This window comes from Myotis brandtii, unplaced genomic scaffold (assembly GCF_000412655.1).
Source record: "Myotis brandtii unplaced genomic scaffold, ASM41265v1 scaffold3668, whole genome shotgun sequence".
Lineage (NCBI taxonomy): Eukaryota > Metazoa > Chordata > Mammalia > Chiroptera > Vespertilionidae > Myotis > Myotis brandtii.
In genome coordinates, this window is record NW_005364096.1 from 16,388 (window position 1) to 31,676 (window position 15,289).

Here is a 15,289-nt window from a genome sequence, read left to right on the forward strand (position 1 = left end):
TTAATTTTCTCTCTCTTATTAACCATCAACTCCTTGGAGGAAGAACACTTGTTGATCTTGTTTTTCACTGTGCCTCTACCACTTAGCATACTGCACAAGCTGGATGCTCAGTATCTACTGGGTAAATGAATGAGTGAATGAACGATGCCTTCTTCATTTAAAGTAATTTTAGATAATCAGCCAAGCATTTATTAACTCCTGCAAAGAGCAAGCTGTCATTCCTGCCGGCCATTGTGGGGGATACAAGTAGCTCTTCTAACCTCCAGAAGCATATTACTCAATTGGGGAAATGAGACACAAACATTGAAAAGATAACCAACTATTAGTGGCAGATAAGAGACTGGTTTCCTGGTTCCTGGTTTATTAAATGAAGAGTAAAGAAGTGATTGTTTGGATCTGCAAGTGTTTTTGGAATTGACAAAAGGGTAGAAGGGAGGTTTGCTGCTGCTTTTGGTGGTAGGTTAAAAGGGAGGGAGGACGGGGGGAAGGCAACCACAGCAGGACAGGAGCAGGGCTGTTATCTTTGCAGACACGGAAGAGCCTCTCAGACACTCAACCAATACTTATTGGGCATTTGCTCTGTGGTCGGCACCATTCTAGGCCCAGGGATACAGTGACGCCCCTGCCCCTGTGGCGCTCACATTCTAGCAGAAAAGGCAAATGAGGTGGACAAAACTCCAGGTCAGGTAGTGATGAGAGCTCTGGAGAAAATGAAGTGGGTGGTAGAAGAGAGCAGGACGGAGTGAGACTTCAGACTGGAAGATCAAGGAAGGGCTCAGACCCAAATAACAAGAAGGCACCAGCCACGCCAAAGTCTGAGAAAACAGAAGTCAAGGCAGAAAATATAACTTGCACCAAGGCCTTGGGACAGGAGAGAAATGAGCACATTCAGGAAACAGAGAAAGGGCCAGTGTGACTGAGATTATGAACAAGAGAGACAGCGGTTGAAGATGTGCTCAGAGAAGGGAGTGGGGCCCGTCCCGAGGGGCCTCCATGGAGAGCTTAAGGGGTTTTGTTAGGTGTGTTGGGAGGCCAGTGGAAGGTTTCAAGTAGAAGAATGGTTGAGGCAGAAGAATGATGAGAAGAGTAGTAGTTTTTGAAGAGCAAAAGAGCCTGAGGCCAGCAATAGGGACAGGTCTTGGAGGGCTTTGCACACTGGGCCTAGGAATTTGGTCCTCATGTTCTAGGCCTCAGAGAGGTACTGAGCTATTTGTAGCAGAAGTAGCATGATCAAAAAATCTGACCTGCGGCCCTACCTTATTCACATTGTCACCTCCAACTTCTCTCATAACCCTGTTGTGGATTTATTCAGCAACTGTATAACACATATGAAACACCCACACACGCACACACAAACACGTGCACATGTGTGTAAACACTCATCTCCACAGGTGCACGAAGATGGGAAGGCCTTGGACCTAGACATTGAATGATAAAGAAAGTTGGCAGCTTCCAAGTGCATTTGGTTAGGGATGTTTCTGGACTAGCTCTGCGGTGGGAAGGATTCTGAAGCCACATCTCGACCAAGTGGGAAGGAGGGTCTTCCTTAGTTAGCCAGGTCAAGAGGATGCCAGGTATTTGTTGTCTCTGGCCTGAGGCACTGTCACAGTGAGTTCGCCTAAGACAAAGGGTTGACTCTAACAATGGCATGCCAGGGCTCCACACACTCATGAAGGAAGTGGGCTGGGGGACAGAGAGGTCTTGCCTCCTCTCCTGAAACTAGACCACTTGAGCAGCTACCTGCATCACCCACATGTGAGGCCAAGTCCTGGGCATTGCTTCTGTTGAAAGAATAAGAATTGCTTGATTTTAGCTCCAGACATCTAACTGGAGATACTCAGAAAGATCAAAATGACATTGTTCTGTTGATCAAGAAAGGAATCTGTCTATAAGCCCACAGGTATTTAAATCCAGGAGACCTTGGTTATAGTTCCCACTTTGCCACTTATGTTCTGCATGGTCCAGAGCTACTGGTCTTACCTATCTGAGCCTCTGTTTACTTATCTGTAAAGTGGTTGCCTTGACTACATCACTATTTTCCAGTGGACCAATCCTGTGGCTGGGGAGGAAGTAGGAAGGGTAAAGAGGGGCTGGGTGAATGCAGCACCCCACACTCCACTTTAGGGCACAGACTGGAATTGTCCATATGACTTCCTACAAGGAGACATTTCTGCAATTAGAATGAGATCAGAGTTGGGAAAAGTGGGAGGTCCACTTCTCTCTCTTTGAGAAGAAGGAACCCATCCAGGGGCTGAGGCAGTGTACAAAGTGGGTTTAAGCTTAAATGGTTGTGTATGGTTTTCACACTGAGGCCCTCCAACCTCAGAGTAAGCAAGAAGAGGTGTGGGCCATGCACAGAGCAAGCTTTGAAGCCAGGATTGGTGGGAGGCAGAGTGAAGCACAAGGTAAGAGGCGGGACCACACAGGTGCTCTAGACTTAAAAGGCCATGAGGCCAAGGAGCCTGCTCTCTTGACTCCAACTGCCAACTTCCACACAAGGAAGGATTTCAGTGCTTGGACCTGAATCCTTTGTGCTCAGTCCCGTGGCTGGTGCCAAAGAGCATACCCACCTAGAATTGTAAGGTGAAACCTGTTTACAGGTGTGATGCTTGGCCTGCCGCAATCCGATGAGTTGGTTTTCTTTGTGAACGGGAGGAAGGTAAGTGTTGGGTGTTACAACCAGTGCTTGAGACCACAGGAAACTACTAGCTGGAGGGGAGCCTTTGTGGCCCATTTGGGTTTAGACTCCTCCAGAAAGGGAGAAGAAGCCAGGGACTGGAACCCATACTAATTTGGCCTGTTCCCCATTTAGTCATGGCTCTGCCTCCGGGATGTGGGCGACAGTAAAGCATTGGGGTTAATTGCATGTGCCTCGGTATCAGTCTTGGGTCCAATCCAGCTCTGCCATTTACTGTATAAACTTACGCAAGTTACTTCTCCTCCCTGGGCCTCGGAGTACCCTTCTCAGAACCCACTTCCTGTGGCGGTTGTCAAGATTAAAAGAGAGGTGCTTCTTTCACTGATTAGGAATCCCCTCAAACTTGTAAATCACCGAGCACTGAGCCTGATATACTGGAAGCACTTTATCTAGTAGGCTATGTTGATCCTCAAACGCAGGAGGAGAAACAGAACTTCCTTTATTTTTCTCTTTATCAATTTATTTTTTCTGTTGAGTCACCATTATACAGAACTGGGTAAAATGTAATTGCAGTCCATATTGGGTCCCTTCTTTCCCTGGGCTGTGGCTATGTTCCAGGAGGAACCTATATGACAAGGAGAGAGGGTCTCCCTTTGTCAGTCTCCCTGGCATCCCTCCCTCCAGTCCTCACCATCCATCCACACAGTCAACTCTCAGTGCCCTCTGCCAGGCCCCCTCCTCTCCTGAGTCCCTCTCTTATCCTTAATGGGACCATTAAGCCACCACTCGAGGCAGGTGGCTTCTCTTGGGTCTCACCACCTGTCCTTTAGGACCTCTCAGCTCTCTAGTCCCATAAACCTAATTGGGATTTGGCCATGTTCACCCACTGCCCACCCCAGGGCTTGGATCAAGAAAGGAGATAAAACATAGAACCTCTACGTTCTCATCATTTCCCTTCTAACTCTCCATCCTGTGTCCAATCTCCCCAGCCAGCAACCACCAGACATTCTTCCAAAACTATCTCTTATGAGCTGAGTCCTTACTCGCTTGTTCCACTGCCCTAGACTTCAGAGGCTCCTTCCTCTGTTTTCTGTTCCACATCCTCTGTGAGTCATGAGCCCCAAACGAAGTGGCTGCAACTAGAACAGGGAGTAAGTTGAGAGTTGGAGAAAATACAGATGTGTGTGGTGGGGATTGGAGTCAGCTAGATAATAAAAACATTATCCAACCGCGTTCTCAGTAGATGTTTTTGAAGGACCTGGGGTGGGAAGAAAGTGCAGAGGAAGGCTTCTTCTTTTGTTGACCAGGAGCCCGCTAGAGCTCCAGAAAGCAGGTGAATTTAGTTATATATATTTCAGAGAGGGAGGGAGAGAGAGAAACATCAATGATGAGAGAGAATCATTGATCGGCCACCTCCTGCATGCTCCCCACTGGGAATCGGGCCCGCAACCCAGGTATGTGCCCTTGACCCTTCAGTCCGCAGGCCACCGCTCTGTCCACTGAGCCAAACCAGCTAGGGCAAGAAAGCAGGTGAATTTTAATATCTCCACTTGGAAGCATCTTCCTGTACTATTTTTATTCCTGGAGGTCTACACCAGGTCATGTTTTTCTTCCAGAGAGAATGGAAGATCCTAACATGATTAGCTGAATCTGTCTTTCCTCTGATGCAAGAGAATGGCTGGAGGTGTTTGCAGGACAGTCAAAGGAAATATCCTCAAATAAGCAAATGAGAGAGAAGCACCAAACAAGGTTCCTCCATGGCTTTTAGGGATGAATCCCCCACTTTTTAAGGTGAGGGAGGGAGAGATGCTAGGGTTCCACCAAAGCCACCTGGGGTCCTGAGCTGGGGCAACAAGACTCCACCATCACCACTCACCACACTGGCATGCACTAGGGCCTCTCCTGATGACAGCAGCCCTCTCTGCCTCCCCTTCCTGCCACCAACTCTTAAGATCCCTGATGTTACTACATGGACTCCCCACTAGAAGTGTCTCAGAGGTACCGGAATAGAAACTCTTCCTACCCAGCTTTCTTCCCTCCTGGATCCTTCATTAAACACACACACACATACACACGCATGCATGCATACATAAACATACATGCATGCACATACACAGCATCCAAGTCTCTCCCAGGTTAAAATATTTCAAGAGTAGAAAAGACTTGGTTGGAAAATTCCACAAAAACAGATAGTGGATCAAACAGAGAGAACACTGCCCCAGGGCCCCTTGCACAGCAGCGGTTCCAGCTCTCATCACCTCACAGAGCATAGTCGCCACACTTGCTTGGTGAGTCTCCTGCTCTGTAAATATACGTGAAGGTCGTTTGCCATCAGATCACTAAAAAGCAGGGGCAGATGAAACCAGGCCTAGTATTTTACCCCAATCGCTGAATCCAGCTGGCCACGACAGACGTTCCACTATCCGTGGTCGGCAAACTGCGGCTCACAAGCCACATGCGGCTCTTTGGCCCCTTGAGTGTGGCTCTTCCTAAGCCTTAGGAGTACCCTAATTAAGTTACTAACAATGTACCTACCTATATAGTTTAAGTTTAAAAAATTTGGCTCTCAAAAGAAATTTCAATCGTTGTACTGTTGATATTTGGCTCTGTTGACTAATGAGTTTGCCGACCACTAGGTCATTGATTCAGTCCCCATAATAATCTCTTTTCTCGTTTCACCACAGGTGATAGAGAGAAATGCGGACCCAGAAGTCACTCTGCTGACCTTCCTACGAAAGAACTGGACCCTTTTGACCAAAGTCTTGGCTGTGTCTGTGTTTGCCTTAAAAGTCAGGCCTGCTGTGATTATGAGAACTAATCAAACTCTCCTTCCCCAAACAGTCAGCCCCTTGGCCCTTGCTCTCTCTTTGCTTTGGCAATGGTTTTAAGGATATTAAGTTAACTGGGCTATTTACAGAGGATGAAGTTTCCCCAGAATTTCTCATGTCTTGATCTCACAGCAGTGAAACAGAAGCTAAGCTCTTTACTTCAGCACTAATTACTCCCTTAAGGGCCTTCCGGTCCTGGGAGGGCGGTTATGTAATAGAGGCTTGTGTTTCAGGCACCCTGCCCTGGAAAGAAACCAAGTTTCCCAGATTCAGGAAGAACATGTGTCATAGAAAAAGATCTACATCTGTTTCCTTACAGCCGATTTTCCCTCACCATTTTATATTCTGAAATTTAGGCCATCATCATGGCAAACATATTTTAATGGATAAGTCTGATGGGTCACTCAGGGAAGCCAAAAAAAAAAAAAAGACAGAAATTGCAAATTGAGGAAATCAGCCCCTAAACTAGTGTTGGTTAAAAGCTCACATGGATTTAATTAGTTGTCAATGTTTGAAAATTAGGAAATCCCATGGTTATAAAAAAAACAGGATTTTTAGCTTCTCATGAAAAATGGGAAGCTAGTCTTTCCTGTGTGGCTACAGTCTGGCTTAGAGGTGAGTGGGGACTGCCCCAGGCCCCTATGAAAAGTGGGACATGAGCTCTCCAGGTACACCTGACCCACTCCACTGGTTCACACAACCTCCCTTAAAAGCATTTAAGGTTATGACCGTTTAAATGAATAAGCCGTATGGCTTTTAAAAAAATAAAAGTCAGTGACTCTAAACTCTTCTTAGCCAGTAGTTAAGTATATCCAATCCCCTAAATTTTGTGGAAATGGGCCACAATTAGGGAGAAGGCTGACGAAAGAGAGGGAGCAGAGGCTGAGTCTAGACCTGGACTTGAACCTGGACCAAGCAGGAGCAGGGCACTCGAGGTAGTTTATGAAAATAAGGGTAGGGGTCTTCTCCAAAGGCTCAGTCACTGGCATTCAAATGCAATACAAACTACTGGGCAAAACTAGTGATACATTGAACTGCTAACAATAAGTTCTCTCCCAGTGACGTGATTAGAGCCCAGAAGAGTACTTATAATGAAACAGACTTTTTCAAAGGGCTTTCACTTTTATATCCACTCTCCTCCAAGCTGCTTATGGTGAGCAGGTGAAGGTAACGTGGGTATCACTTCCCCTCTTTGCAAATGAGAAAGCAGGCAGTGAGCGGTTAATAGAATGTGTCCCACAGCTGACACGGTACGGAGTGGTCCTTACTGAGACCTGGAGGCGAGTGACTTCTCAGACGTGCATCCCTGTCTTTCCTTGCTAGCAACACCCTAGGGAGGCAGCTATCATGGCGGCCACAGGTCCACCTGGGCATCTTTTCCTTGACCACCTCCCTCCAGTAGGTCTCACAGGAACCAAGTACGCCTGCGGCAGAGGGAGCTGCGGCGCCTGTACCGTGATGGTGTCTAAGTGTGACCCTGTGTCCAAGAAGATAAGGTATCCTGCCCCGAAACCCAGAGCTGGGGGGGGGGGGTTTGTTTCTTTGCCGGGCTTCTAGTCTCATCTCGCAGCTAAGGAAGAACTCCACGGACCTCCCAGCCTCGAGATTTCACTGTCTCTGGATCTCAGGCCCTTCCAAAAATCTGATAACAGCTGTGAACTGTCTTCTCGGAAAATGCATTCATTAATTACATTCTGCACACACTTTCAGGGAGATCATGGATTTCCCATGGCCCATGTGTGCATCCCAAGTTAAGAAACCCCAATTTAGGACAACCACTCATCTTACAGATGAGGAAACTAAGGCTCAACAATATGTAGTGACTTGTTTAAGGTCATGCAACTAGTAAGTCACAGGACTTGAACCCACCCGTTTTGGCTGACACTAATGCCATTCCTACTGTTGGGCTGGACCAACCCTGCAGAGCAGGGACCTGGGCCATAATTCCATCCTTAAATTAAGGACTAGATTCCAGAACTTTGGCTGTTCCCAAATCTACTGGCCCAAGAAATGCCTTCAGAACAAAACCATCCAACATTGTTGAGCGACCTTATACAGGGAAGTTAAAATTAACAAGCAAAATAAATTCATGAATATGGGTAAAGGGCACAGGTGTGCCTCTTGCCTGGTATGGGGTCAATGTCCTAAGGAATACCTATTGAGATCCAATACTACTCCTGGTGACACAAGTCCATTCCCATTGAGGCCAGACCCAGGTAGTCTGTTCTGGGCTTGGGAAGTTTTCTGAAGTTCAGAATGCCCATCTTTCCCTGGAGGATCCCCACTTCTTGAAGATAGCACCAAGTCAGCAGAGGGGACTCTAATTCTTCCACCTGTCCCCCGTCCAGTCCCCCGTCTCCCAGGCTGAATGATAGGCCTCTGGTTGGGGGTGGGGGGAAGGGGTTCCTGCTGCCCTTATTGGTCCCAGGGTTCCCCAGGAGGCAGGTCCATGTTATTCCCCTTGATTTTCCTTGTATTTCTCATTCAAAGACACTTCTCCATCACCGCATGCCTGGTGCCCATCTGCTCTCTCTATGGAGCTGCTGTCACCACTGTGGAAGGTGTGGGAAGCATCAAAACCAAGCTTCACCCTGTGCAGGTAAGAGCATATGTTAACATTCTCACTTCTTGATCTTTTTAATGCTGAATTGACTGTGCTGCCTGGGAAAATTCTTCTCACTCTGGCAAGGAAGGCTGCATGCTGCTAATTCCCAATGAGAAAGATCTGGGCATTTGAGCTTGAGAAATGATTGTAGTGATAGCAAATGGCTTCTGAGTCGCTTCTTCCTGGAGCAGAGTAGGAGAGGGGACACTGGCCACCTCTGATGGAGGGGAGGAGTGCACTGCTTAGGGAATGAGCTCTTCCCCTCAAGGGAGATGCAGGATGTGGAGCCTGGTGAGAGGTGGTGGCATCAGGAAGGCAGGTCCTGTGACCATGTATGTGTCATTGCAGGAGAGGATCGCCAAGAGCCACGGCACCCAGTGTGGATTCTGTACCCCTGGGATGGTGATGTCCATGTACACACTGCTCAGGAACCACCCGCAGCCCTCCGAGGAGCAGCTCATGGAAGCCCTGGGAGGTAGGTTTGACATGGAGAATACTCACCACCCCCAAAGCCAGGTGGGAAGTGTGCCTCCACCTGCTCCACCCCATCCACAATGTCACCCCAGCCCCACTCGAGGACCCCCTTGGTTGTATCTAAAGTAGCTGCAGTTCACCCTGGAGAGAAGAATGGGTCTGTTTTAGCTTTCCAAAGAAACCAGTAAAAAAAAAAAAAGCCTACTGATACTCACGCCCCTTATTTTATCAGGCAATCTGTGCCGCTGCACTGGGTACCGGCCAATTCTCGAGAGTGGAAAGACCTTCTGCATGGTGAGTAGTGGCCATGGGGACACCTTACAGAGTAAGAATGACAGTGACCGCTGGTCAAGGCGGGGAATTTAGGAGTTGACTTTTTAAAACCATCTAAACAGACTATAAGGGAGAAAAGTGAGTTAGCTCCAGCTGACTAAGGGAGTTTTAGCTATTTGTTGAGGACAAGGTAAACCTTACTCCTCCTTTGATGTCCCATGTCACACCACAGAGAGAAGCCAGGTGATCTAACCAGACATCTCCCATGATAGTTAAGCAAAGCATTAGAGCAGGACAGGTCGGAGGGCTGCAGCGAGCCCAAAGAGACAACAAGCAAGGGCATGGAGTTGGCTTTAGGGAGGCCAGCTTTAGTCCAAGAATCCAGACCAGCTGAGAGTGTGAGCAAATAAAGAAGCCAAATATGCAGAGCAGAATCCAAAATTCACCCCAGGTACAAAAGCACAGGGAGCTTCCTCAACAAAATGAGGATACCTCCCTGGGCTGCTATGAAGATCAGGTGAGAAATCATGGCCAAGCATGTAGCAAAGTCTTGTTTGGCACTTAAAAGAGCTCAACAAATAGTTACTACTGTTATTGCTGCCACTGTGAATAGAGATTGACGGGGAGACCAGCCAGGCACATCCGATGGCCCTCTCCTGAGGGCAGGATTGATGTGGGCAGTACCACCCTTCGACCCAAGCAAGGAGGACCCCACACTTTGAAGGGCCCCTCACTGGTCCTCCTTCAGCCACTCTCAGGAAGCCCTGGGTCCCAGGTGACTTGTTCACCTGAAGCCTTCACCTCTTTTCTAAACCATGATCCAGGTTTGGTCTTGACCCTATTCCCAGGCCTGACACAGCCTCTTCCCAAGGCCATCTTCCTAGAGCAGATCATAGCAGCCAGTGTGTGCACCTAGGCTGAAGGATGGCCAATGACTGGTGTTTTGGGAGAGAATAGACAGAGCATGGACAGTCAGGCTGGGTGCTCACACGGTGTTTGAGGCCCCTCGCTGCAGAACCAAGCCAGGCTGGGCAGAGAAAGGTGCAGGGGCCTCTGTTTGTTCTCTTGCTGCTGCAGCTCCACAAACAGTAGTTGTGGGCCTGGCAGTATGTCCCAGTCCCCAGAGCCAGGCCAGTCCCCCTTGCACACCTGTCCTAGACTTTTGCCACATGGAGAGCCAAAGATGACAAGCTGAGAAAATCAATAGCTTGTAAACTCATCAAACTGCTGGTGTAAATGGAAAAGCATTTGTGAAACACAAATACAGTGAAGCAGGTTAAAGGAAACCTCTCTCCCTATGGGGATGAAGGCAAAAGTGTAGTCAGAGACCCACCTTGCAGCCAGCAGGCCCCAGAAACTTTAAGGGGTGAAAGGGCCCTAGCCGACTTGGCTCAGCGGATGAAGCATCAGCTTGCGGACTGAGGGGTCCCAGGTTCGATTCCAGCCAAGGGCACACGCCTGGGTTGCAGGCTCGATCCCCAGTAGGGGGCGTGCAGGAGGCAGCCGATCAATGATTCTCTCTCATCATTGATGTTTCCATCTCTCTCTCCTTCTCCCTTCCTCTCTGAAATCAATAAATAACTATATTAAAAAATGTGTTTTTTTTTTAAAAAAAAAAAGGGGGGTGAAAGGAACAGAGCCCTAGTGGGGCTACTTGAGGTTCCTAGCTAATAGGCCAGGAAGACTGACTTGTTCTGTCATCATTGACCCATGGCCCCTCCTGGGAGCTGTCAGAGGCCTGAGTAAATGAGGGAGCATCGTGAACAGAATCAGGAAGCTGGCAGCCTGAGACAGTTGAGCAGAGACAGAGAACTGGGGTATCTGGAAGTATTTCCTTAAATACTTAGGGAAAATTATCTAAGGAAGAGGATACAAGAGGTGAGTTAAGGGAAAATGGGAAATAAAGAGCTGGCAAATGGAAACCTGCTTTAAAATCCATTGACTGTCCATTTATTCCCAATGAGCCCCATGCAGATCCCAAATGTCTGGTTACCAAAGCGGTTTTCTTCACCCATCTTTCTTCATGTTTTTCTTTTCTTTTTTTAAGGTCCTTATATAAATGATAGCATTCAATGTTGTTTGAGTCTTATATATGCTAGAGAATGGATAGTTATTGCCCTGAAAGACATCTTACCAACTAATTCTAGCACTAGGATTTCATCTAAGAAAAAATTCAGAGATGTACACAAAATTGTACAAGCAATAGACAGAAATGTTTATTATAATGTTATTTATAATTAGAAAATGTAGGCAAAACCTAAGTATATGTCAATAGCAAATTTTACAAGTATAAATCCAGAAGATTGATTATTATGCAATCAGCAAAATTATATTTTAATGACATGGAAAATTACTCTAATGAACAAATAGGTAAGTAAATAAACAAAACAATAGGCAAAAAATTAACAAAAAGACAAAATAAAAAGTATGTTATATTAAAATATAGTACCATTATATATTATGTAAAAATATTGCCAGTGAAATAGGGTAATAATAGTTTATTTCTTTTATGCTTCTCTATAGTCTATATTATTGTTTTATACTATAACTAGAGGCCCGGTGCACAGATTCATGCACCAGTGGGGTCCCTCGGCCTGGCCTACAGGGATGGGGCCAAAACCAGCTCTCTCACATCCCCTGAGGGGTCCCAGATTGCGAGAAGGTGGTTCTCGGGTGATGCACCCCAGAATGGGGCTCCCTCCTCTCTGGTTCCGGGTGCATCACCAGAGAACCGCAGCTACCAAGTCACCGCAGCTCAGCAGCTCCTGCATTGAGCGTCTGCCCCCTGATGGTCAGTGCATGTCATAGCTACTGGTTGAAGTGTCTGCCCCGTGGTGGTCATTGTGTGTCATAGCTACTGGTCGGATGGTCAGACGGTTGGACGGTCACTTAGGCTTTTAAGTATATAGATTAGATACTTTGTATATCTTACATATAAGTTTTATATATTCCATATGTATCATTTTACTTTAAAAATAAAGTAGAAAGAAGAAAGATCTTGTGATGATGCCTTTTCCAATAGAAATCACCAAAAGTGACGAACAATGTTGTCTCATTTAAATTGCCAAACCTCTCAAGGCACACGCCCATTTACCTATAAAAGAAAGTTTCTCATCTCAAGGCATTTCACCTCCTTAGGAGTCGAATGGCTGTCAGCAGAAGGGAGCAGGAGAATGCTGCTTGGCTCAGGGAGAAGAGGATCCTTCCTCACTCGGCAGGAGCAGCGACGTGAGTCCCTGTGTTTGATTTGTTCTCTCCCTGAGAGCACTGCTCCACGCCGGCCCAGTGTTGACACTGTGCTCATTAGTTCTGGTGCTCATTCTCTGCTTTGTTCCAAATGTCCCAAGTGCCTGCACAGATAAAGCACTTGTCATTTGGGAGGCAGGTTAGGGGGTGATTCAAAGTCTGTGATCTGACTATCCTCTTGGCTCTCGGGGAGCCTGAAACTAAACAAAAGCCCGCTCAGGCCAGAGAAGACAGACCTGCCCCAGCAATGACCTCAATGATGAGTCCCACTAAGGGGAGGTGGGTCTCGGTGCCTGGTTTTTGACTTGCAGTGGTCCTCTATCGCTGTGTCCCCTTTTTGTATGGAGGGCACTGCAGCCTCTGGGAAGGGGAAGGAGCCCATCCGGAGTCATGGTGAGGTCATGGCCCCAGGGCTGGAAGGCCAGCCTGAGTATCCCAGTCCCTGGTTTTGCTCTCTCAGAGATACTGGTTTCCAAAAAGACTCACTGCCAAGTTCTTAAATGAATTATTTAGAGAAGCCGGAATACAGGCTAGAGTTGGCTCCTGTAGATGAGGAAATCCAAGAGAACAGAGTCGGCCTCAGAGGAAACTGAGTCCCGCGAACCTACCTTATTCCCATTCTTGGCCTCCCACTGTCCCTGCATTTTGGTCTGAAGAAGGTGTGCAATGAACAGAAGGGTGTTGCAGAGGAAAAAGGCTGCACCCCGCCCCCAACCCCATGAGCATTTCACAGAGAATTAGTGCCTTGCGGGGATCAGTACATTCGAAAGTCTGATTCTCCATCTGGTGGCCTTGGGAATTCAACCTGGGCTCTGGAAACCACCTGACTTACTTTAACCAACTGAAAAGAACATGGTGGGCCCTGATGTTCCGTTATAAAGAGAAACACAGATATGAAGTAGACCTTATGACCACTGAGCCCCATGTCCCTTCCCTACAGAAAGCACACACAGGGAGCCACAATTTGAGAGGCTTGCTTGGTGAGCTGGGGTGCAGAGCAGTTGAATCATCATAAGGGTCACATTATAGAAGACCCCCTCTTCCACCAGGGTAGACCAGACGTCTGCACAGACCCGCTCTTCTCTGGGAGCTGTGCCTCTGGGAGTTCCACTGAGTAACTGTTAGGTCTTGGCCCAGCACCTGTGAGGGGGACCTTTTAATTCTTCCTTATGTTTGTTTTACACTTTAATTCTCAGATGCAGTCTTATTTCTAGGTTTTAGAGATACACCACATCATTGCTCCTACGTACTGCCTGCACTTCTAAACCCAACTAACACAAAAACTGATCCTTCAGATGCTGGCCTGTAATGCTTCAATCTGGGTCCTACTCAGAACATTTACAAGGAACAACGGCATGTTTTCTTTCTAGATCCTGAGAAGACCTCAGAGACAGAAAAAAAAATGGACGGTGTGAGATAAATGTCAGGCCATTTTACCTAAGTGTCACAATTACCCTTCAAAATATGCATTATTTCCATTTAGCCTTTAAAAGGAAGAACCTTTCCAGAGGGAGGGTGGGCATCATGGCAGAGCTGAGGATGAACCCAGCGCTGTCTGCCCCCAACTTCGCTCCATGCTCTACCGTATTACTCAGACCTCTAGCCCTGCACCCACAATGCTTCCCCAATTCCCCTCACCTCCTCAGGAATGTTTTCTTGGAATAACTGTTTCCAAAGCTAAAACATTTTTTATTTAGACAAGATTGCAGTTTGGGTAACTTTTCGTTGAGGTTTTGTTTCCTAATCGTTAAAATGGAGATGATAATTTACCTTCTTTGCACAGTTGTTGGGAGGATTAAATAAATGACTAACATGTAAGGCACTTGGGAAAAAAGCACTCCAACAATTTTAACTATTATTGTTAAAATTAGTGGGGTGTGCGTGTATGTTTACACAGGGGCATGTAGGTATAGAGTCATTTTTTCTTAAGCTACAGGACTTCTCGGAGCTTTTAGCATTTTGAATCCTGACTTGACAGGTGAGAGGATAGTGGTTTGAATCCCAAACTACTTAACCTCTGATAATTTTTCATAGACTCTGTTGATGTTCCACAGGGTACTGTTTGAAGTATCTCACAGAACATCCTTTTCTTCAGTATCCTACTAGTGGCAAATCAATATCTCTCTCTTACAATAAAATTCTTACTTAACACAAATTGGTCCGAACCATTTCCCTGTATAAGAAGGGTAGGAAAGTTATTACTAAGTTCATTTTGCCTGATTGCTGTAAATCATTGGGGTGCTGTTTCCCGTTGAGCTGGGCTGACCGAGCCTTCTTTTTCTGCCCTTTATAAAGATTTCCACAGAGTTATTTGCGAAAGACGAGTTCCAGCCCTTGGACCCTACTCAGGAGCTCATATTCCCCCCAGAACTCTTGGTAAGATGAACCGGGTGTTCTATGTGCTTGTTTAAATGTCAGTGGTTATAAACTCAGTTGCTCAAACTACCCTTTTCTTCCTGTGAAATTTGTCCAATCATGGGAATGTTTGATCAGATCAACATGCTTGTCCCTGCTCAGCTCACCAAGCCCTGCTGTTGCCCTGGACACACTCCCCAAAGCCTCAGCTGAGGCTATTTTTTAAGTGACATCATCGTATGTGTCCCTGTTGACTGTCCCAAGCCATACAGCTTTTTTTCTTTTTAATATATTCTATTGACTCTCTACAGAGAGGAAGGGAGAGGGACAGAGAGCTAGAAACATCGATCAGCTGCCTCCTGAACACTCCCCACTGGGGACGTGCCCGAAACCAAGGCACACGCCCCTGACCAGAACCGAACCCAGGACCCTTCAGTCCGCAGGCCGACGCTCTACCCACTGAGCAAAACTGGTCAGGGCCCAAGCCATACAGCTTTGCTCAACCTCTCACTTGGTCTTTTTGGCCACTCCAGTACGTTAACCCTAAGGAGGACTTTCAGCCACCCACACCCTTTCCTCATCCTCTGGCAGCATCCCTATCTGTCCTCTTGGCATCCAGTGGTGCAGTTCTACAAAATACCTAATTCTGAAGGGATTCTGGTGTATTGATCCATGCATTGAACAACTATTTATCCATTCAGCCATGTGCCAGGCACTACTCTAGGCACTGAGTATGCAGCAGGGAACAAAACTACTCAAAGACCTGGAGGAGTTTGTGATCTGGTGGGAGAGACAGACAATTAGCAAGATAAGAGATACAAGTGAGAAGGAAGAAAAATAAAACAGAAAAGAGAAATAGGATGCAAGGGG

The 15,289-nt window shown here is 46.9% G+C and overlaps 1 protein-coding gene across 1 annotated transcript; it reads left to right on the top strand.

Moving 5' to 3' along the window:
- The first annotated feature begins 2,488 nt into the window (after positions 1–2,488).
- LOC106727110 (aldehyde oxidase 2-like) lies at positions 2,489–15,088 on the top strand. Its single transcript, XM_014544489.1, has 9 exons — positions 2,489–2,659; positions 5,323–5,380; positions 6,866–6,962; positions 7,957–8,065; positions 8,420–8,546; positions 8,778–8,839; positions 11,957–12,046; positions 14,360–14,440; positions 15,011–15,088. The coding sequence occupies exons 1-9, from the start codon at positions 2,606–2,608 to the stop codon at positions 15,086–15,088; spliced, it is 756 nt and encodes a 251-aa protein (XP_014399975.1). The 5' UTR covers positions 2,489–2,605.
- The last annotated feature ends 201 nt before the right edge of the window (positions 15,089–15,289 follow it).